The 23,882-nt window shown below is 42.7% G+C and overlaps 1 protein-coding gene across 10 annotated transcripts in view; it reads left to right on the forward strand.

Moving 5' to 3' along the window:
- The first annotated feature begins 2,739 nt into the window (after positions 1-2,739).
- The window catches only part of phactr4b (phosphatase and actin regulator 4b), a 30,579-nt gene continuing 9,436 nt past the window's right edge, over positions 2,740-23,882 (forward strand). For 2 of the 10 annotated variants that reach the window (XM_069537487.1, XM_069537493.1), the window contains exons 1-6: positions 2,757-2,895; positions 12,033-12,127; positions 13,093-13,137; positions 20,646-20,816; positions 21,628-21,708; positions 22,590-23,111. In XM_069537487.1, coding sequence (XP_069393588.1) covers positions 13,125-13,137; positions 20,646-20,816; positions 21,628-21,708; positions 22,590-23,111 — 787 coding nt within the window. In that variant the 5' untranslated portion in view covers positions 2,757-2,895; positions 12,033-12,127; positions 13,093-13,124. Of the gene's footprint in view, positions 2,896-5,571; positions 5,729-7,364; positions 7,516-12,032; positions 12,132-13,092; positions 13,138-15,494; positions 15,735-17,022; positions 17,724-20,645; positions 20,817-21,627; positions 21,709-22,589; positions 23,112-23,882 lie in introns of those variants that run through there. The other 8 variants (XM_069537490.1, XM_069537491.1, XM_069537488.1 and 5 more) reach the window with 8 other exon arrangements.

Genomic DNA, 23,882 nt, shown 5'->3' on the forward strand with positions numbered 1-23,882 from the left:
TGTCTCTTTGTCAATTGTTCCAGCAGCATTATACACTCGTGTAGTGATGGGGCCTGAAAGGAAACCATAAAAAAGTTTGTGCTGATAATGAAGAAAGGGAGGATGTAGGATTTCTTCAACTTTCTTAAACGATGTTTTATGACAATTACATAATTTAGGTCATCAGACCACCTCCTTATTTATTTTTTATACCTACTATGAGAACTAGGCAAGTGTGTGTATTGTAGGATTGTTCAACCTAAGCAGATATGTATATTAAGTCAGAGTATCTTATCCCAAGCTGCATTTGATTCTCCTCATCTCAGTTATTATTTGAATATGTTTTATCTTTTCAGACTTCTGGTGTTACGGTGATGTCTGTTTTCTCTATTTACAAAGTTGTTTTTTATCAAACAAGAACTGTAATCATCATGAAGCAATCGTTAGATATCTACGTACCTAGTACCATCCCAGATATATGTGGTACCTTGAGGGCCTGGGTTTTATCTGCTACGGCTTTGTATCTCAGACATAAGGCAATTGTGGATTACTGGTGTCTGATAAACTTTTGAACCAGGAAGATTAAAGATATGCTGCTGTTTGAATATGGCATCAGCTTGTTTTTGTTCCATCAAATGCTTCCTTGTGTGTTATGATATCTGAAAAAACCTTGTTGTTATTATGCAGCTGGTTATTTTCATCGTGAAAATAATTCCCAAATCCAGATTCTATAATTGCACAGAGAAAGTATGGTTTTGGAGCTAAATCCCTCCTTCCTCTGATATCAACTTGCTGTCACTCTAGTTGACCAGTAGGTGGCCCCTGACTACCATAAACTCAAACTACAGGAGGCTACAGAGTCATTGAGCTAAAAAGTTCAGCCTGATGACGTCATTGATCCATGAGCCATGAGCCATATATTATACACACAACATTACCTCAAGTCTAATTTACATCTGTGAGAAACTATAATTTAGAATATTCAATATCCATTTTTTTGGGCTTAAAGTAAAAAAAAGCTGCTCACAGAATCAACAATCAAACATTTTACCAATAATGCTATCAATAAGACTTTCAGTGTTGAGTATCAGAGGTTTCATTCACCGGTGCCATGACACACTCCTCTTACCCAGTTTCAAACACTTGACATGGCACATTGAAAATACACAACAATCTCTGCAAGTATAGTTTTCTAAAAGAACTAACAATATATAAAGATTTTTTTAATTGTTGTGACTTTGAATTTTAAGAGAGGAACAGCTGCTGGAGTAACTGCAGATTTAACTGGTGTATTAGAAACAACAGTGTCAATATGTGGAGGCTTTGACAGGGAAATCTTTGGTGATGTGTGAGTAATGATTCAGAAACTTGACGTGAAAAGAAAACACAGTGTGACAATCTTTGATATCATTTTCTGTTCATGTACATTTGTAGCCGCCCTAGAGCTTTGGAGAAGTTTATCGTATTTATCACTGAAGTGCTCCCCTTAAAGACTCATGTTCTCCTGGGATTTTGAATGTCCTTAAGTTGTTTATGTCCACATTATAGCATTTTATTGTATTCTATTTTATGATTGTCCATGTTATTTTAATTTTTTGTATGCTATTTGCTATTGTGGTTTCATTTTACATAAAAATAAACTTTGCCTGACTGGACTTTGAAATCAAAAGGTTTTCTTGATTTATTTATTTCAAAGTTAATTTATTTCCACATGCGTTAACTTTAACTTTCCTGATTGTTTGAAACAGGTTTTTGTTCTTTATAAACCTCAATAAGAGGCTTTGATCAGACCCTCTTTATTTTCCCATTTATATCTAAAGACGTTGGTTAGAAGTTGGGAATTCAGGCTCCTTCTGGAATAAACTTTACATAACCTTTAAATACCCGCTCTGTGTCATTATTCATCTTTTTCAAGAATGTTTTGTTTTCTCATTTCAAACCCAATTGCTGGTGTTTTTCAGTGATGATGTCACTGCTACATTCCTTATTTTTTGACTTTATCAGTCTAAAGTTTTACATTTAGTCTTTTTGTTTCTTTCTGTCCACACTTTATTTTCTTGTTTATTTGTTTTCTAACTGTTGTCATCTATATTATTGTCTCTTTTACTGTTTAGTTTGAAAACATCTGTGACCCCATCGAAAACAAGATGAATCATATCAGGGGGGTTTATCTCATGACAGTAAACGTTTTACTACAATCTTTTATGTCCCTTTATTGTTAATAATTGAACACTATTAATTCATAAAACTGAAAAAGTTGTACATTGATGCCACTATGTGCTTTTCTATATGTGCAAAAGTGAATCCACTGAGACCTAGTAATATAAAAATCATGTGGAGAAATATTTTAAAGAAAATATAGCAACAATTTGAGCTGCATCTTTGAATGTGACCCTGTTCAAACATCATTTATGACTGTGATTTATGACTTTATCAATAGTGTCACGTGGGATGAATCATGATAACAAACCCATCACTATCTGGAAGATATCTTTTTTATTGCTCATTGATTCAATAATAAATTTAAAAAAACATTCTATACAATCTACATCATCAGAAGCTGCATAACAGAACGGCGTGCACTCCCCACCCCTCACCCCCAACACCCCCCACCCCTCCTCCTGCGCACCCCTGATCAATGCACTGCAAAGCCTGATGGGTATTGAAGTCTTCACCACACAAAGAGGGGCCGTGTTTGCAGCGCCCACAAAGGGGCTGCAGCTTCAACAGAGAACTACCGGTACCGAGATGCCCGCGGACCCGGTGATGTTGGTTTCCGGTAAGTGCGTAAAAATGTGTTTGGAGCCCGGCGCTGCCGGACGGAGAAGAGAGTGATGAGAGGAGAGGAGGAGATGACCGGGCTGCTATTCTTACATCTGCTGTATCAGATCTGAGAGGAGGAGGCAGAGGAGGAGGGTAAGTCAGAGGGGAGGAGGGGTGAGCTCATGTGGGAGAGAGAACCAGAGTTTGGAGGGAAGGAGATCCGTGCGCACACAATGCGCTGAAGTTGCGCTCTAACTTGGCTGCTGCAGGGAGCAGATATCACCACTGATGTGCACGGTTACGATGCTGTGTCTGAATATGTTGGATCCTCCGCTGATCCTCTGCTGCGTGTTTCTGCTGCATGTGTCTGCGGAATCACTGCAGCTGCTTCTCCACCTGGAAACTCCATTTTCCACGGATGCTCTGCAGCAGCAGAGGCGTCCACGCACAACAAAGGATGCGTGTGACATCCGGGATGTAGCTGGTGTGTGTCGATGTTTGCACCTCCAGGCTATATGTCGATTTTCCTCTACTAGTGCGTGTTACATGTCATTATGCGAACGTATTCTCCAAACCTTTACACGAACCAGCTGCTCTGTACATGTCATGTGATCTGTAGTTGTCAGATGATGATGCTGATTGCATCTGAAAAAACTATGAGTTTCTGTACATGTTGAATTTGTACTTTTGAATGATCCTACCAGAGGCGGATCCAGGGAAGGACAGGATGCACTGGCCCCATCTGATTGGCCCCTGAAGTGCCCCTGTCCTATCAGTAGTCTTTTGTTAGTCACTTACTAACAAGACTAACATTAAATAGGACAATTTGTTAAGATTTTTTATTTTCCAAGCTTTTTTAAAGTACACAATGTGCTTGAACAGAGAACAATGTTCAATATATTCATATATGTATATATATCTATATGTTTATATATGACTACTTTTTAGTTTAAAATTGCATCAGCTCTGCAACAGATTTGTCTGGCATCCATACCACTCCGGAGTTTTTGAGATGCTAAAACAGAGAAGTTTAGAAAAGCTGCTATGGCTGCGTTTTAGTCTGGACGGGCAGAAACTGACATGTTTGGAAACAATGATGTTGACACTCTCTTACTTATTGGGTTTTCTCACCCACGTCGTACCCTTTGCTGATTCATCAAGGTCCTATCGTGACCCCTTTCCAAAAGAAGACAACCAGCATTAGCCTCGCTGACCAGTGTAAAAATGCAACATGGATAATCAAGTACAAGCTATTGTGCAGTTAAAGTCTACATTTTACGGTTATACAACTGCTTACGTGAGGAGGAGACTGTTATTCAAGTAATTCCTGTGTACACATGCCCATACCTTCCAGTTTACACTGGTACAAGCATGCCTAGTGTACGTGAGTTGTCATGTGAAGGTGTGTTAGTATGGACTAAATATGTATGGAGCGGGATTAAAACTGATATGGAGCCAAAATGGTTGTATTAACAGAGATTGTTAAAGTTTGAAAATGATGTGGCCATATAATTAGCATCCTTATCTGACGACAGATGGGACCTCTATACGTTTATGGTCCCTGATTTATAAAAATCCTTGAACTCCCACTGAATACTGCTATTTGAATTGAAGTTTTAGAGCTTTATTTTTAGGTGTAGAGTTTTTCACATGCCTTCATTTAAAGAAAGCCACTAAAACCATCTGCTGGAAAGTAATAACTATCTAATTAGGCATGAACTTTGTGGTTTTAAATGCGTGCAGCTAGGTTGTGTGACCCATCAGCAACAATGATAGAGCCATGTATAGGAAACACCATTTTATTTACTTTAGGAGACCACTCCAGATTTGTCTTAAATCTGCATCTCTACAAAGCTGCTTTCACACATGCACAGAACTCAAGATAATCTTCTGACATTCCCCAGAGTTTCTCCTGCCAGCCCATTAGGAAAAACTCCTCCGGAGGATTCACTGCAGGCGACTGGGCTTGTTGATGATGGTTTTAACATGCGACGGATGCAAAACTGAAAAAAAGCCTTTTAAGAGTACAATTATCCCAGGGTGAAAAGCAGTGCTATACACGTAGAAGATATCGACGTAGATGTCAACTTGAAAGATTTGAGAGCTTTTCGTGGGCCGACACTAGTGTTGTTATCCTGTGAACCAAAACTGGTGATTGCAGTAGAATTTTGCATATGTAGCCCATTCACACATGCAAATATTTCAGAGGGGAACCTTTGCCTCCTGCTCAGTTCCAAGGGAGGTGATTAAAACATTCACCACCTATGGTGAGTCAAATCGCAGGGTGGCTTTGCATAGAGTTCAACTCGTTGAACTTTGACCTTCGTGCTGGCTTCACGTTTACGTTTGTGTTACCGTACCTCATATGTTACATCCTGCCACTGCCTGCTGCACCATCCCTCACATGCAACACTGGAAAACGACTGTGTTGTTGTGAACACAGAGAATCCCCTGCTGCGTTGTTCATGTGTGAAAGGCGAGAAAGTGCGAACCCAGTCCTCTTGAGTTCGTGTCTGAAAGCAGCTCGTGTGTGGCAGCCATTTCATCCCAGGATTTGTTGAATGTGGGAGAAAAGTTAAGAAATGTCGGTAGTTTAACTAATTGAACAAAATGTTAGAATGTATTTCAACTCGTGCCTATACAACGAAAAGCAGAGTTATTATTATCATCATCAATTTATAATAACAATAATAATCATCACCGTCACAATAAACAGAGAAATTGATAATCCCGCTCATATTCTTTTCCTTAGCTGTACGTTTGACCGTGCTTTTATTTTGAAATTTGTAACCGGAAGGTGTCTTGTCCACCGAGGCTGACTTTACGGGGGTCTCCCGTTCACTCAGAAGCATCTTGAGTCTGTCCGGAGGTAGAGAGACATAGAGACACACAGTGACAGAGAGAGAGAGAGGTCTCCTGCACCGGGACTATAACGACTCTTTTATTCTGGAGCTCTTCTCGCCGTAGGTTCGAGTCCAGCTCGCAGGTAAATGTTGTCTCACCTCAGCGCAGAGCGGGCGGAGTCACAGTAAATCAGTGTGATCCGGGCGGTACCGTTAATATAAACCAGCGCTCCTTCTAGATCTAATAATTAGGACGTGTAGGGTTGTTGGGGCAAAGATGGAAGACGTGATTGTCTCTGATCCGCCTGCTCCTCTTCTCTCTGCGCCTGCATGGCTCTGCTGCTGAAGTGTCAAAAGAGAGATGGTGAACGTTTCTTATTCATTATAAGAGAATATCATTTTTTAATTGAAGATGCTATAGAGATAAACAGTCATTCATTTAGTGTCAATTAAAGAGCAGTTTCTGTGATGAAGCTTTTCAACAGGCAAAACAAGTCAAAGGCAAAAATTATATTTCTTATATTCACATTATAAATTATTATGATTTATTTTTGAATCAGCAGAAAATCATATTTGATGAACATGTGATAATTCAGTAAAAGTGTCAGTTAAAGAGCAATTTCTGTCTGAAAACCGATGAGAGCTCTTTATCCAACAGGCATCAAAAGTGTTCATCTCTTATTAATATCTCATCTCTTTTTTATTGTTGTTTCGTGTTTATTCTATTAACACTAATTATCTTGTATCCCCTCCTATACCATAACTTGTATTTCTTCTGCTTCCATCAGCCCCAGCATGGGCCGGTGGTGTAACCCCCCCCCCCCCCCCGAAGTTAATTTTCTCCTCTGGTTAAAAAGGGCAAATAAAAACGCTGCCTCACGTTTCCTCTTCCCATTGGAAGCCTCCCCCTCCTCTTTAATGGGCCATTAGGAGGCAACCAGGATGGTTAAGCTGTCAGCCGGGCCTGATTGATTTGGTCAGACCACAGATGAGACTGATCTGCGCCTGAGATTCCTCCGGTGCTCTCTGCCTAAACCGTTCCTCCTCCACCCCCCACCCTCCCTCAGGCGGGGGAGGTCAGAGGTGGGCATCCTTGCTTCCTCAGAGCTGGAGGTGCTGAATGTAAAGCGTGTGGTGTGGTGAGGTGAAGCTGCACTGTGTTGCAGTGCAGTCCTGCTCACACAGGTGGTGGAAGAGAAAAAGTTTAGCAAAGGCGAGGAGGAGCGTGTTTTGGGCTCCTTTTTTGTAAAAGTGGGCCACTGGTCCCTGCGGTGAGTGGTGCTTTTCTGGGGCAGGCTCGGTGATGACGATCACCCGGCCCGGATTGGAGACACACACCCTCGTCCGTCCATTTCTGAGAGTGGGTGCAGAAACTGTGCAGCTCGGATACAAACGGCACAAAGCAAACTAACAGTGCTCGTCTGACTTCTGAATCTCTCAGTGGGTCCTCTCTGGAGCAGGCAAGTATGGTTCAGCTCCGTCCACTCAGTAAATCACCATTTGTCTTCGTAAGAACTTTAATTGTAAGGAAGTCAGTTTCAGACAGAGCTCTCGAGTGTTGGTTGATGATTTTTTATCCACTTCCTTGGCAGCTTTCTGTGCCCAAATCCAGGCGCTAGCCTGAGTCAGGAGCGAACTGCTATTTAAAGATGGCATAACCCAGCCAGCTGCTGCCGTTTCCACTCCCGTTGTAATTGAATCAGCGCTAGTTGTGCTGTGCCAGTGCGGAGGGTGTGTTTGCGCGTCCCACAGAAGATTATACAGTCGGGACTTGTCGGCGGACTGTAACGGCCACTCTCACGTACCTGATTGGTGGCTCCTATTCCTGGTGAGTGCTAGTCTGTGTGACAGGAAGCCGGGAAAGGAGAGAACATTCCAGCCGGTATCATCCGTCCTCAAACTATCATCCAGGAGGATGTGGGATCTTTATGTGAGTTTCTAACAAGGTGGTTTGTGCTGATTGTAGAGTTGTGACGAGACAATAGTATGTGTAGTGACGGCTGAAACTGAGGTTACTTATGGCTTTGTCTCTACGTTGAAGCTCTAACCTGGTGTTTTGGTTTTTAATGGCTTGTGTTTGCTCAGGACAATGAAGGTGACAGAGGTCCTGCACAGTTTGGACAGACTCATCACTACCGTATTGACCCGCTCCGCTCTGCAGGGAGAGGGTTAACAACTCAAAAAGGGAACTAGGCCATCAACGTCCTTTTTTCACGGGCACATTCTGAGACTGGCTGCGAGCCTGACACTAACAGCAAGTCAAACAGAGCAATATTTGATTGTGGAATGCATCTGCTCTAGCCAGCTCTTCTTTTTTTCTTCTCCTTCCCCTCCCCTTTTGACCATGTGTGTTGTAGTTGACATGCAGCGAGGCAAGCAAGTGTTGCGCATACATAACGTGTGACGCTGCGGCTGAAGCGGTGGAAAATTCTCTGTGTTTGCAGCTCTGCCCCCTCGCTGCCTCAGAAATCTGCTCGTATATACCTTTTAGACGCTGAAGATATTTTCTCCTCCCGCTCGGCTCGATTATTTTTCAGTCATGCAGCCAAGGCTGTGGCGGGAGTGTAAAAAAATTCATCTCCAACCACATACATCTGACTCCTCTCAGCGGTGCAAGGGTTTTCCTCCAGTCGGTTTATTCTTGCACAAAAAATGACAACGCTTTAAAGGCCATTTCTATGTGGCTGTAGGCAGCTTTGTTGACCCAAGTGTCGTTATTCATGCTTCTTCTTTTGATAGGGAAGTTCACCTTTGACCCTGCCAGTAAATTGCCCTGCAAGAGGAACATAGAAGAATACAGAAAAGCTGAAAATGATTGTACGGTTAGGAAATCATTTCTGAGTTTTACACGCCTGGCTTGTGTATGACAATGCTGTACAAAAACACATGTGACAGATGGCGGGATATTGATCACATCAACAGTTCAGTGATGGGGCCTCCCTTGGCTTCAACTTTGAAACCATCACAGAGTCTACAGGGCTGCTGCTCTTGTCTCCTATCTCTTATCTCTTGGAAACAACATTAGCCTGCAAGACGCTGCAGTTAGTTCGACTTTAATTCACTGTAATGTCAGATGATACATATGGAGCTCTGGCAGAAGGATTACTTAGTGATGAAATCCATCAGAGAGAGAGGAACTGGAGGAATTCAGTGGTGTCGTTAATGGTTGGGGTTTGGGTCACTTATTTATTTTTTACTGGTGCATTAAACAGCATTTTCTTTTTTCTCACAAATCTCTGCTTGTTTTTCAACTGCACCAAAAGATCTGGTTTTCATTGTGTGGCATTTTATTGTAAACAATGGATCATTTGCTGTCCAGTGTGTAATGATGCTGGTGAGCGTAGAATTTAGAGCTGCAACTAGTAATTATTTTAATTAAATTGTCTTTCATTTGATTTATTTTTATTAAGGGATTCATATTTTCTGTAAATGAATAGTAAGTAAGAGTACAGTCAAATCCATACAATTCCCTTGAGCCTAAAGCCTAGTTTATGCTTCTGCGTCACGTCGACGCCGTACCTACGCCGTAGGTCGTTGAGCATTCGAAGTTCTGCGTCGAGGGAACGCGTTGCTCTGCAATTCACCGCCATGCCGCTAGGGGGTGTGGCGGTGTGTTTGTGTGGTTATAGCCGAATCCTCGCTTTTTCTTCCGTAAAGTAAACAACAGTAAACAATGGCGACTGAGGTGGAGCAGCTGTATTTGTTGTTGGAGCTCATCAATATTGAAGAACAAATGCTTATATTGCAAATGTTGAAGCGCAAGCTACAAAGAAAACGTTTGCGGAGTTGGTTTTTACGACGAGGAAGAAAGACCGGAAAAGCAACTGCCGGAACTTACGTTCTGAGCGGACCAATCACAGCGCTTACGGTCCCCGTCGACGTCCGCGTAGTTAGGATTTTTGGGAGGCGCACGTCAAGCTACGGCGTGCTACGGCGTCGACGTGACGCAGAAGCATAAACTAGGCTTAAGTTGCTAAACAATCATTTTACAGTGATGTAAAAGCTTAGACTGTAAAAAGATTGACAACCCCCTGGTGGCTGGTATAGGTATAGCTCAGGTCAGTATAGTAATGATCCTAAACCCAGTGTCCTCCATCTCAGTGGTTAAGTTAAAGTATGGCGAACAGGTTTAAAATAGTAATTAGGTGCTTTAAAAATAGTGTCATTATAGACAGCTAAGACTGATTCTTGATTGGTCGAGTGCGTATATAGGCGGGACCTTCACACCAAGGTTCACTGCTGCGTAGACTCCAGCTCCAAATGACAAGACCACAAGAACAAGACGGCAGCACACTTATCTAGGATATTTTGGCCTAATGTTTGTGCAAGTGGAGATGTATTGTCAACAGAAAGACAGCAGATATGATAACTGTACATTTCGTCATTTGACAGATGCTTTTATCCAAAGCGACTAAAGGACAAGAATTTCAAAAAGGGTATCAACTAAGGGAATCAGCTAGAGCAGGAAATAATGCTTATTTTCATTAATTGTCTTTATTGATTATCTTTAAGTTGTAATGAGACATCTTTACATGTCCTGTTTTTTATTCTCATCAGCAGTCACAAAACAAGCAGACAGACATTTAGTTTCAAATCATGAATGGCAAAGAAATGCCAAGAAAATCTTTAGTTTTCTTAAAAATAACGAAAACATTTATAATAACTGCAGTCAACTGATTAATAAATGAGTTTGAGGTTTCAACACTACAAGAAATGGCTCATTCACTGCTTTCAGTTGTCTTTCCATCCGACCTCATTAAAATTCATAACCCTTCTTTTTCTTTAGAAATGAGCAGAGCAGATATTGATATTTCCATCCTTTAAAATGAAGTAGGTCCAATATGTGCTGCATGAATTAAAGTCTGAAAGTTTCTCTGTTTCTTTTATGAGAACCTTTCTGTGTTCCATTCTAAGATGGGCACTGGAAGTTCTGCTCATAAAAGCGTCTGTCTGTTGGTGCCAACCTCGGTCTCGTCTCTGAACTGAGTCAAATCACAGCTGACTCTGTTTCCTCCTGCCCGGCTGCTGTCTGCCCCGGGGCTCTCAGTCTGCCCTGACTTTCTGACACTGCCGTCCAAACACAGGAAAATCATCTGCCTCCGTTTTAACCTGTAGTCAATTAATTTAAGTATTTGTGAGGAGCATTTAACCGATCTTTGGTTCCTGCAACATAGCCTAGTTCCACTTTAATCCCAAATGAAAACTCCTTATCTTATAATCCTTATTTATTGAAAAACCAGATATGGTGCATTTGTATGGTGTTTCTCCACATCTAACACAAGCAAAGTTCACCCATAGCTTCTCTATGCAGCACTTTTTCTATACACACCTTCATATACTGTCGACACAGCCTTCAGGGGCAATTTGGGGTTCAGCTTCTTGCAGTTGTTACAATTGTCCAATAGTTGTCAGTTGTGGTGGTAGATTCTGCACGGTTAAGAGTTACAGTTGTCCTGATTTAGTTTGAAAGAGTAAAGGTAGAGGTGATGCAGAAAAAGATGTAGCATGAACTCTGTCCTCATACCTGTAAAATAATGACATCACCAGTTTACTTTGAAGGAGATTGAATCAAAGCTGCGGGTCAATATCACATCAGCATGTTTCCAATGAATTCCTTTATTATTTCTCAGTAGTAAACCCAGTTTCTAAGGAATTTTCTTTACCAGAATAGTCGATATAACTGAAGTAATAAATAAATGATCCACTTCAGATTTTTAAAAGGTTTAGTCTGTGGTTATGAAGTGATGCAGTTAATTATGTTGCTGAAGTGTTTCGAGGAGAGTGCTTCAACGTTTTTCAGTAGTTCAGCACCAGCATGATGTCCTTTATTGTCCCTCAAGAAATGAAATATCGTTACACCAGACCTGTTCAAGGTAGTGACACTTAAAAGAAGTAGCGAGTGTGTTCACGTTAGTTTCCGAAGGTTTGATTTTGTCCCTCTGGCTGTGACACCCATACACAGCGCAGTCGTAACACGGCGGCTCTGCTACATGACAGATAGAGAGGCTGGAGGGTTTTGTTAGCATCTTAAACTGAGGCTTGATGTCATCATTGTGCTGCAGGCTTTTATAGCCCATTTACACCTTGTAGTATGCGCTATAAAAACAATAATAATAATACATTGCATTTATATAGCTCATTTCAAAATTCTCAAAGATGCTTTACATATTGAAGGATAAAATAAGGAAACAGTCAATATCTTTAAAACAAAGAAACAGATGAGAATGACTCATTCACTGCATCGTACATGTCACACTTGACTTGGTTTAAATGGGGTCTTAGTCTTCAAGCCAAGACCTTATCATTGAGATATGTTGGTGGGTTTTATTTCAGCAGGGATTCATCCAGGTTTCTGGGAATCCATGGTTCCCCATTACCCTTTAATCTTCTTCTTGGCAGTGCTCATGACTAACTATGAGCTCATCTCTTTTTGTTTTTCTTCTCTAGAGGGGTCAAGATGGAGGGAGCTGCCGTCATCAGGAGACCTGAATGAGTACTGCTATACCGCTACCACCCCCGCCCCATCCATGACTTTCTACTGTGTATGTATGCACTTTAAATATATATAAATATATATATAGATAGATATACTTCCAAAAACCTTTCCTGGTGCTATGGTTATTTATGATTTCAGAATAGGGATGGTCGATACAACTATATCAACAACTGTCACAATATCATTTTCATCAGTTGCAACATAACAAAAGTCCAAATATATATGGATAGTATCTTATGCATTGTATGGTTGCTGTGGTAGCCAGTGTTACCGGTGTTAGATAGTGTTCAGGCACATACTGATTACATAGACTTTTTTATAGTCTGGCACTGCAGTTATAAAGCTGTAAAGTCAAAGCTAAACTCACTCAGGAGCAAAAATCTGTCTTATAATAATGCGACATTTATAGTGATAATTATCGATACCGACTGATATGAACATTTTTATTCTTGATTTCATTTTTGGTCATATTGTCGAGCCTTCTGTCCCAAACCCTGACTGTAAAATTACCTTTACTCAAGTCAAAAAAAAAACATGTGCATCACTTACATCTCTCTATTACAATCTCTCTCTCATAACCACAGTCGTGAATTTATCGAAATTGACATAAACTGTATAAGTTATTCCAATTATCAGCTAGTGTCAAAAGGCCAATGGAGCAGTTAATCTAGTATAATAAGAAAATGGGATTTCTTCAGCTAAATAATAAAATGACCAGTGTGGTTTGACTTTTAATTTAACTTGAGAATTCCTGGGTTTATCTTTGAATGGTTCACATGCTTTTATACATGGGGAAGATTAATTAGGGTTTTCAAGGAATTTTGAAAACATTAAGCAGTAAATATCTCAACTCGGCACCACAGAGTTGATGTTTTTTTCTTTTTGAAGCATTACTTGCAAAAAAGAGCCTCAGTAAAAACCAACTGACCACTGCGACTCCACTGGTTTAACAGAAAGTGTCTCCACTCTCACTCTGAACTGGTGCTGATTTCTCAAACTGTTGTTTTTCAGGAACCGTCGACTTGTGTGCCTCAAACTCTGTAATGGAAAATCGTGGTGAGTACCAAGTTGCTCGTTGTGGTTTGTTAAGTGCAGTGTTAATGCTGCGGGCAGAGCTGTAGATCCACTCATCTCGCTGTACATTTCACTGTGTTTATGAGAGCTCTGTCTGGCCTCGCACGGTTTATGAGCCACTCAGGACTACAGCCATACACATATCTTCTCAATCCTGAGTCTGACTGAGGATCAGTTTCCCCCACTTGCCGCTCGGCTTAGCGTGTGTGTATATATAAATGTTTTTTAATCATTTTTTTAATGATTGACGTTTTTATATAACTGTAAAATATCAAGCCGCAATTGCATTTCTTTGTCTTACGGACTTGAAAACGACATCTTTTAATATATTGACCATCTGTATCAGAAATGTCTTACTACCTATTATAGGCATTAATAACCCATATTGGTCTGGCTCTAGTTTCTGGTTAAAACCACCTGCAGCTCCTCAGTGAGAAAGTTTCCTTTTGTAAAAATGTATCTGCCAAAATGTGTTTTACGTTAAGCCATTCATTGTGGTTGTCACTATCACTCACAATACTTCCTGTGGCTTCTTCACAATAAAAGCCTTACACAATGCTAAACACTACAAAGCTGTGAAAAACATCTACATCTACTTCAACATGTTGTAAAAGTGTGGGAATTGCACCAGCAGAATGTGGCAAGTGTGTGAATGTACCACTTATCTGCTTTGCTACCAAAAACCGGCGATGACTGGCAGCTCTACAGCTCGCTGTCACACTTTTTGATCCATTATATTTATTGTATTTTAATAAAATGTCCTTGAACAACATACTTAAGAAATAACTGATTGTTCTCTCTCAGGTCCGTACTCACTTCATCCTTTGATGCTTTAGCACAATCAGAAAATGCCCGTATACATATTAAAACTCTCAGCCTATACAGAAATATGTATCATTCTGTATTGATAAAACATGTTTGAAAAAGGCTTGATTTTCTGCCATGAGTGAGACTCATGTCTGGCATGGCCGCGTATGTGCACATACGTTCATGTGCACCTGGCTCAGCTTGTCTGCCTGCTGAAGTGGCCTGGCCCAGTCTCTTATCCAGGTCAGGCCAACAGGTTCTGGACTCATGTGGATTGGCTCCGCTCTCTTTGGAAGGCGGCCCGATTTGAAGGCTGTATGTGGGGCAAGGGGAAGAGGAAAAGGAACGCTGCCGAACCCACAAGCACACACAAGCTCTCCGTCTTTGTAAACAGATTGAGATGCAGCCAAATGCTCGGAAAACTCTGATCTATCCAGGCGTAATGACAAAGCTTGATTCTGTGGATTCCTCTGAAGCAGAGTCTGACAAGGATTTCTGAAGAAGCTCAAGACCGCAAAAAAAAAGCTTTTATTCAGGGGTCCAGGACACACACTGCTGGTCTCGCTTTTAGTTTCTTGCTTTGCCGTTTTAAATAGGGTCAGCTTTCCTTGGCAAACATGTTTCAAAGTCATGCTAATGATACCAAACACCCCTCATATTGTGATAAGCGGCTTGGAGATGTGCATAAAATGATGTCTGGAGGCATGAAGGGATGTGAGCAGCATGATAAACACTGAAAAACACTAGTGGTACTAATATTGACGTGCATACAGGACATAGAAACGCCAGATTGACTTGTGATCCTTCTTTTCTCTTTTTAAGTTGTCATCGTAGCAGCTGTATTGCTGCGGTTGATCCATGTTTGTTGTTCACGCTGACATGTAGCGATGGGGAAGCATCTCAGCCACACTTGACCTTTATGCTGCTCAGACAAAAGGTCACTTCTCCGATCTCGTGTACTATTTCTCCTGATTGAGGCTGTTGATTGAAATCTCTCCAGTTATTTTTCTCTATCCTTCACAATCTTCACTTATTTAAGAGTGAATTCTTTAGATGCCATCTATAGATCTATCATCTGTTCTCCTTGTCAGCTCTAAGAAGAGAATAGATGCTGTTAACAGTGTGTTAGACACAAAAGGTTTCAGTCCAAACAATGTGGTCTCAGTTCTGGTTTTTAGTCTGCTTTTTTTCAGAGGTGGTTTTGTCCTTCTATTGTTTTTCTCGTTTGGCCTGAATCATTGTTGTGATCATGTAACCCTGTGTTCTCCAGAGACCGCGCCATCATAGCACGCATCACATCATACATATATTATTGGACGTGCACATTGCACCACATGCCGCAGTAAACGCATGAAATTGAAAACATACTGTATCTCGTCTTTCTCCCTGGAATGGTAGGCATCCCTCTCTCTGTGAACGCTGACCTGTGCTGTGAGCCAAGGAGGGAGGGTCGGGGAGAGAGGGGGAGCGGGAGTCCTGCTCCTAGAGAGGGAGGGAAGGTCTTAAGGAGATTGCGAGAGGGAGGGACCGAGGAAGGTCTGAAGTGAAAAGCGTAGAAGAAGGACAGACGAGAGGAGAGGAGAAGAAGAAAGACAGGAGATCGGGGGACAGTGTAGAAGGAGGAGGAGGGCAGGTGTTGCTGCTGATCCGCCCAGTGTAGTGTGCACATATTTGGGTGCAGGACAGGTCGAGGCCCCACAGGGGCTGGATCATGGGACAGAGCCTTCGTGTGGAGACTCCAGCTCAGGACCCACAGAAACACAACGATGGCGGTGAGTTTCTGGACTCACTCTTGCACGTATTGTGTACTGTGCACACTTATGCATTCCATTCTTATTAATTGTTAGCTTTTCGGGGCATTTTAACTTAAAGGAGAAATCAGGTTTTGGAGATTATATAATCAACTTTGCACAGTCTCCTCTCCCACACTCTACCCCCTTCACTTTCACCACCACAAGGAATGTTAAATCACCAGGATCACGTGGATGAATCTCAGCTGTGTTTTCACACTCTCGTGCTCTTATTTTCTTATCTTAATGCACAGGAAGGTGGATTTAGATGTTGATATATATTTTATATAAGGTAATTTGTGGATCAGTTTGGATCCACTTAAGTATTCCCCCTTTTAATTATTACAGTTTCAAGTTGTAAACAGACCCGATTCATCTTTGATCAGAGGTCATCACTTTGAACATGCAGAAAGTAGTGAATTCAAAATGTTTTTACATTAAGTAACATACTATAATTGGATTTATTTGACTTAGTGGTCAATGATTGACTGATTTTCGGCCTACAAGATTCCACAAGAACCAATCACTCAGATTATAAATACTCTGTACAGTCAATTAAATGGATTAAATTTCATAATCTGCCTAAGATTAAGGTTATAATAGGATGTGTTTCCCAACCATTGCACCCCATGGAAGCAGGTTTCTTATGTAAGTGATCGGGATTGGGACGGCATGGCTCGCATATTGGATAAAAGCCGGGGTCCTTTTTAAAACAACAGTTTTCTTTGACCACGTGCTCACCTGACCACGCAGCCGGGACTCACTGAGTCATGAGGTCAGAGGTGAATCTGGCCTCTCTGGGACGTGCACGAGAGGGTGAAAGGTGGGCGTGGCTTCAGGATGAGGCTACGTCAGAGGAACACACGAGCACAGTGTCACACACACCCCTGTGTTTCCTGACTGGTATGCCTTATCTTGGCAGGCCTCCTGATTACAGAGCATGACTCCTGGAAATCTGGTTGTGGAATTGTTCTGAATGGAAACTTGTTTCATCATCAGTGAGAATATGATTCAGTCTCTGAGGTGTTTCAGTGTTGTACCCTTCAGCACCATGTTTCCACAAGCTGTACAGTTGACTGTGTTATTGAGGGGAAGAGGCTGTCTTTGTTCTCGGTCACAGTATCAGGGTGGAGTGCTGTTTCCTCCCTGTGTTTCCAGCCCCCCCCCCCCCCCCCCCCCCACTTCCATAAGCCCTGTACTTTTTCCACTCTTTTCTAGTTTTTTTTTTTTTTTTTACCCCTTTCCCACAGTCACACACAGCTGTAGTGCCACCACACACCAGACCTCCTCTCACCACAGCTGAAACAATGACATGTTGGAGAGCGTGTATCTGTGAAGAATTGTTTTCAGTGGATCCACAGCTCTGTTGAACGTGATAATTGAGTTGGATGCACTGTACTTAGTGACTGTGTGTGTGTCTGTCGGATGATTGACATGTTTTACAATCGGACAACCCTGGCTAATGTACAAATCTTCTGAGGATACGTCCAGTCATCTTTTCAAGCGGACGCCTGCTGCATGGGCCGAGCCTGCTGCGATCATCATCTCTGCAGTGCCTCTCGGAGCGTGCGGGCCTGGCACAGTCGGCTCTTATCCTGCTTCACTGGCTTCAGCTGAGCCGCAGTCTGCTGTGTGAGAACCTCAGACTCTGGATCGCCGGGAAGCTGTTTTAAAGCAACGTTTAATCTGGATGTTATGGCAGCTGGTCTGAATCCTCAGATCTATACGTTGCCAAGATAAGCTGGATTTCCATGGTGCGGACTTGTTTCTTGAACCCGGACCCTTTCTGTTGTCGTTTCCTGCAACTCGAACCCTTCTGGGATTTCTCTTCCTTGTTGATTTGATTGTTGGGATTTACTGTATACAGGACAGTTGGTTATTTGGGGTTGACAAATGCTCCCTGCTTCCCCATGGCATGCTGCTTCAAGTCCCACCACCATGCAAGCTGGACGCTTAACACCCCCCTTCCAGGTAGATGAGTGGTTTTTGAAACTTTTCAGGTATTTCAGAGAAAAACTGGAAGCGCTGCATGAACTTGTGTATTGGAGGTTTTAGAGACGGTCGGGTTTTTAAACACTATGTAAACATTTAGGTCAAATTTGACCCTGCCTGCAGCTCTGAGGTAGTCATGTGCAGAAGCGGTAAAAGACTCAGTCCTGCAGCTGCAAAAATAGATTTGAATCCAGTGTCAGCTGCCATCCACCAGGCTGAAAAGTCCCCCAGCGAGATACTGTAACCCTGCCCACTCTAACTTCCTCTGTGTGAGTCAAACAAAGAGTCAGGACCAGGAATGATTATGTGTTCCTGTGTTCTTTATTGCACTGCTAAATAAGCTGTATCAGTATTGTAAGCACTGTGTGAAGACAATATTGTGGAGAAGACGTGTGTGTGTGTGTGTGTGTGTGTGTGTGTGTGTGTGTGTGTGTGTGTGTGTGTGTGTGTGTGTGTGTGTGTGTGTGTGTGTGTGTGTGTGTTCCAGGTATTGTTGCTTTTGTGAGGACCTAGGTCTGTGAGGTTGGGTTGAAGTTCAGGTTTATGTTAAGATTAGTTTAGGTTGAAAACCTGACTGAAAAACAAATGAATATATATGGATGAGATAATACAATGTTTAATATTTGTGAACATCATATTACATATATGCATAACATCACATATACAGTATATAACATTTTCATGTCCTCCTCTCAGACATGATTTCATGCAGGAGGAGCACAGGTGAACAACTATCTGGTGTGAATCAGTTGTTAGGTTCAGTGTCTTATTGCCTCCTCCTCCTCAGTCCCAGACACCGTCTGATTTTTTTCCAGATTGAACATTTCTTCTTTTTGGGCGTCTCGTCAGACACCTCAGCCTCCACAGGTTCTGGAGCAGGGAGAGCATCAGAGAGGGACTCTTCCTGCTTCTTCTGCTTCTCCTGCTCTTCCTCCCCCTCTTTCTCCTCTTGCTTCTCCTCCTTTTCATTCTGCCACTCCTGATGCTTGACATCCTCTCTCTTCTCCAGTGAGAGTTGAGAAGTCATTTCCTCCACTTCTTTCTGCAGAAGCATTTTCTCCTCTGCAACATTTTTGTGGAGACATCTCATCTCTTCCATGATCCTTGTACGGACGAGGTTCTGCTCAGCCTGGAAGATGTCCATCTGAGACCTAACTGTTTTCTCAAACTCAGCCGTCATGTTGGTGACCTGCTGTTTGGCTCGGAGTTCGTCAGCTAAAAACTTTTCACTGATGTCCTTGTTTGAAGCTCTCAGTTTCTCCACCTCATCCAGGAGAGCCTTAGTTTTGCTCCTCTCAGCCAGCAGATCAACAGCCAACCTCTGCTGGTTGATTGTATGAGATTCATTCTCTCTCTCCATCAGTGAGAGTTGAGATGTCAGCTCCTCCACTTCTTTCTGCAGAAGCATTTTCTCCTCTGCAGCTTTTTTGCGGAGACATCTCATCTCCTCCATGATCCGTGTACGGATGAGGTTCTGCTCAGCCTGGAAGGTGTCCATCTGAGACCTAACTCCTTTCTCAAGCTCAGCCCTCATGTGGGTGACCTGCTGCTTGGCTCGGAGGTTGTCAACTTCATACTTTTCAATGACCTCTTTGTTTGAAGCTCTCAGTTTCTCCAGTTCATGTATGAGAGCCTCATTTTTGCTCCTCTCAGCCTGCAGCTCCACAGCAAACCTCTGCTGGTTGAATCTTTGAGCCTCCTGCAGCTCCTTGTAACATCTGTGGAGGTCGGTCTCCTGGTTCTGCTTGGTGGTCTCAGTGAGGATCTCTGCGGTGCTGAGGGCCTCCTTGTATTCGTCCCAAACCTCAGACTGGTGCATTTTGTCATTGAAGTCACCCTCCTCAGGCTGCCATGTATCTTCATCCCTGTCACAGTTGTTTTGTTCCCGAGGATGCACTTTGGCCAACTTTGCATTGGCCTCATCTAGCGCCTCGCAAAGAGTGAGTCTCAACTGTCGTTGTTGGCGACCACGGGCCCTCTCCTTGTCCAACAGTCAGCGTTCAGGTTTATGTTAAGATTAGTTTAGGTTGAAAACCTGACTGAAAAACAAATGAACTGTTACTAAATGAAGCAATATATATGGATGAGATAATACAATGTTTAATATTTGTGAACATCATATTACATATATGCATAACATCACATATACAGTATATAACATTTTCATGTCCTCCTCTTTTTTCATGTGTGTTTAATCTGACCCTTCTCTCCCTCCACTGGTAAATATTATGTCTGCAGAACACAGCAACTGCAGCCTGGAGAAAAAGAGCTAATGTTTGAAACTCTGAGCTCAGCACCCTGTCTGTTGGCCTGTCAATTACATAACCAGGAATAAGCAACCACCCCTGCCAATTTAATGTAGTACTTCAGGTCAGAATGGCGTCTTATAATGATCAGGGTTTTTTAAAAGGTTCTGCTACACACTTGTTAGCCGTATGCATGTAACGTGACTGACAGTTTTTTCCTCCCGCTGTGTGATTGCATTTGTGTGTGTATGTGTGTGTGCCTCCTCTCCTCTTTGAGCTGAATGGCTGATAAGGCACTAGTCTCCATCCAGCCAAGGAATGTGAGCACTTGACAGAGAGAGTGAGAGAGAAGGAGAGAGCTAGATCGTGGCTTGACGCCAGCGTCAGACCTCTCCTGTTAACTGTGGATATGTGGAGGAGTCCATGAGCTCTCAGCATCACCCTGCTAAAGCACACTCAATCCCAGAGAACTGATGTCTAAAGATAATAACAGCCGTAATGAGCATGGCACCTCTTTTCAAAGGCGGCAGATGAGCTCAGTTAGAACAGAAAGGCCTCCGTCAGACTATTGTGACAGCCAATGGATCTATGCTCTTTCTTCCCAGGCTCCTGTGTCTCTATTTGAAAATGTTTATAATGTTCTCTCTTTCTTTAGATGATGAAGCTGAGCAGCACCACGGCACAATGGTGGGAGAGGGGGGCAGCACGGTGGACAGCACCCCTCCCCCAAAGCGTAAGGGCAAGTTCTCTACCCTTGGCAAAATCTTCAAGCCGTGGAAGTGGCGGAAGAAGAAAAGCAGCGACAAGTTCCAGGAAACTTCGGAAGGTTTGTGATTTGAACCCATTCTTCACCTCACCTCGACTCATATCAGTTACATTCAGCTTTCAAGGAATTCTGTCCTTGATGCTTGTGTTCCCACCTGAATGTTACAGGCCTCTTTGTTTCTCTGCAAAAACTCTTCAACTGTCGTAAAAGAATTTTACATATAAAAGGCCTTAATAAGTATTTCAACGTCTTTCTACTTCTGATTTCAGTACCACCAATTTCAATGCGAAAATGTCTGTATTCCGCCAGACCAAAGAATAATTATTAGTTCTGGTATGCATTGGGCCATCAGTGTGTTTCTGGTCAAGTTTATAAATTTAACTAATACCTTCCTTTTCAGCTGCTGGCTCGTTCATGAACTTAGGGTTAATGCAAGTTTAAATATAAGTGGCTTGAGAATGACGAGATCTTGTGGTGGTTAAAGCCAGTTCCTGTAAGAGCTTATGAAAAGAGCACTGTGTGTCGAAATTTTTTCCAACTTTGAACAATGGGGATCAAGTTGGTGAAGTCTAACACATAATGTGTTTATAATAAAGGATATTTCACTATTGGTGTGTATTTGTATTTCAAGTCAGTCTTAACTGTACTTTCAAGTGGTATTGGAAAGGTCTTTTAAAGTATTACTAAACATGTGTATAGTTGTAGACTACCTGTATATTCACACTTCAGTAAAACTAAGTTGCTGATAAAACATCTCTAAACTTCCATTTTTGAATTGTGGAGCATGAGGTCACACGTGATTTTAACTTTTATTTTTCCTTGTGGAGATCTTGAAACTTTGCATGTAACTGAAATTCTTTATGTGTGACAGAGCTGGAGAGAAAGATGTCGACGAGGCGCACGCGGCAGGAGCTCATAGAGCAGGGCGTGCTGAAAGAGGTCCCGGACAACGGTAAGAGCGCTCCTGTGATACATCTGATCTCTCTGCACAACAGCTTCGCATCTTGACACTAGCAGCAGCAGCAGCCCTGAGGCTGTCACACCCACACAGACAGTACAGTTAAGTCATCAGTACATTATGGCAGGAACACTGTTCAGCACCAGTCTCAGACATGTTACTTTAAAAAAGGTACATTTACTTTCACCTTCATTACAGTAATGTAATATCTGTTTAAAATGGCATGCAACTCTCCAGAGCTGAGGGAAAGTGGAACGAATTGTGCCCTGCAGCAAAACAGCTTTGAGAGGGTGTGTGCATGTGTTCTGCAGCCGGCCCCGCTGTCGCAGGAGCCTATTTATTAAATCTACAGCTGCTCCTTCATCACACCAACAAACACAGACTCTGTCTACAGGGCTGGAGTTCAGGGCATCTTTCTTTTTTACCAGGGTACAGGCCTGGTGCTTATCACATTATCTCAGGGCCCAAATAATCAGCTTGTTAGACAGAAACCAAAATGTGTTCAGTTTGAATGAAGATAAACCAGTGGCTACAAATCCTCATATTCTTCAAGTGAATATGTCTTTTTCACTAAACAAAACCCAAAACATGAACCAGTCAGCATCAAAATTGTTCCTAATTTTTTGTCAATCAAATAGTGGATTAATCCACTAATCTTAATGTGAATCAGATCTAGGTTCAGTGAGGGAATGAAGAGTAAAAATCATGAATATTCTACATCATCGAACATGATGCTGCCAATGTTAAACATGAATATTTTAGTGAGTGGAGGTTTAGTGTCTCATTTCCAACTTAGTGAGTGAGAATAGTGTTGGATCCACTCAGTTTTATATTTGTTCACCAAAGACTTATGTTCTTTTGTCCAAACTTTCAAGACACAGATACACACAACCTTAAGCAGCCCTATGTGAAAAACGGCCACACTCTGCCTGTGAGTGCCGGGGTTGGAGGTGGAGGCGCGGGAGTCGTCAGCAGCGCCAGGAGCCCATGCAACCAGGGCAAACTCCCCCCTGAGTCAGACTTTAGGATGAACCAGGCCTGGCTCGCCCAGCCGGACGACCGCAGGGTCCGCCCTCCCTCCTCAGACGGAGATCGCCGGGGAGCTCCATGTTCGAGGGGTACAGGACTGCATGAGGACGTGCGTAGAGGTGTAGGGATGGGTCCACGTGTGCACGTTGAGGGCGAGTGGAAGCCTAACATGGTCTGGCAGGGCCAGATTCACGGACAGATGGAGGAGTGCAGACGTGGAGGCCGACTTCATCCTGATGACGGGCAGAGGAGGCCTGGGCTGCAGAAGGCCCCCTCGGAGGACGGCAGGCGGAGCAAGCCTGTGGAAGCGGACTGGAAACCAGCTCTCCCTCGACATGCATCAGCTGAGGAGGGAAGGGCCCACAGAGGTGAGTCACCTGAGATCTTCCACCAACTGCTGTGATCATAACATCCCTGTATGTTGCATGTTACTTAATGAATAAGCGTAGGTAATAAGTGTGTCTTCAGTCCATGTATTTTTTTCTCTCTCTCTTGCTGTCACTTTCCTGCTTGTGTGCTGTCCTCCCAGATATAGACAGGCTCCTGGCGGCTCCCAAGGGCCCTGCTCCAGCTCCGCTTCTTATTCAGGCACATGAGGGAATAGCTCGTCCTCTCTTCTCCTCTCCTAATTAATGTGTCACGATCGCTAAACCCATTATTGCCCTTTACTGCTAACACTGTCACTTCACTGATAATTGGTGAAGAGCCACAGCTCACTGACTCCACTGAGCACTGAGAAATAATAGTGTTTTGTGCTCTTTTCAGACTTTAAATTGTCCATTATGTCTGACACATGACCCACTGTCATATTGAAAACACCATATTTTCTCCTGTGCATCGCTTCTTTGCTCTTTTCTTTCTCTCTCTCACTCTCATGTTTTTCTTATTTCCTTCTCTGATGCTGCTTTTCTCTCCCACTCTCTTTCTATCTTTATCCTGCTCTCTGTCCTCCTTTTCTATCTCTACCTCTGTCCTCGCTGATGTTCAGACTCACTTCCTCCTCCCCTCTTGATTGTTTCCTCTTTGGCCATGTGACGTCACCATGTTAAAGGCTTGGCTGTAAATAAATAACCCTAAATTTCAGAGCTGCAGCTTTGAGGAATGGCGTGGGAGCAGCAAAAGCAGCTGTAGCAGTGGAG

This window comes from Paralichthys olivaceus, chromosome 13, assembly GCF_024713975.1.
Source record: "Paralichthys olivaceus isolate ysfri-2021 chromosome 13, ASM2471397v2, whole genome shotgun sequence".
NCBI lineage: Eukaryota > Metazoa > Chordata > Actinopteri > Pleuronectiformes > Paralichthyidae > Paralichthys > Paralichthys olivaceus.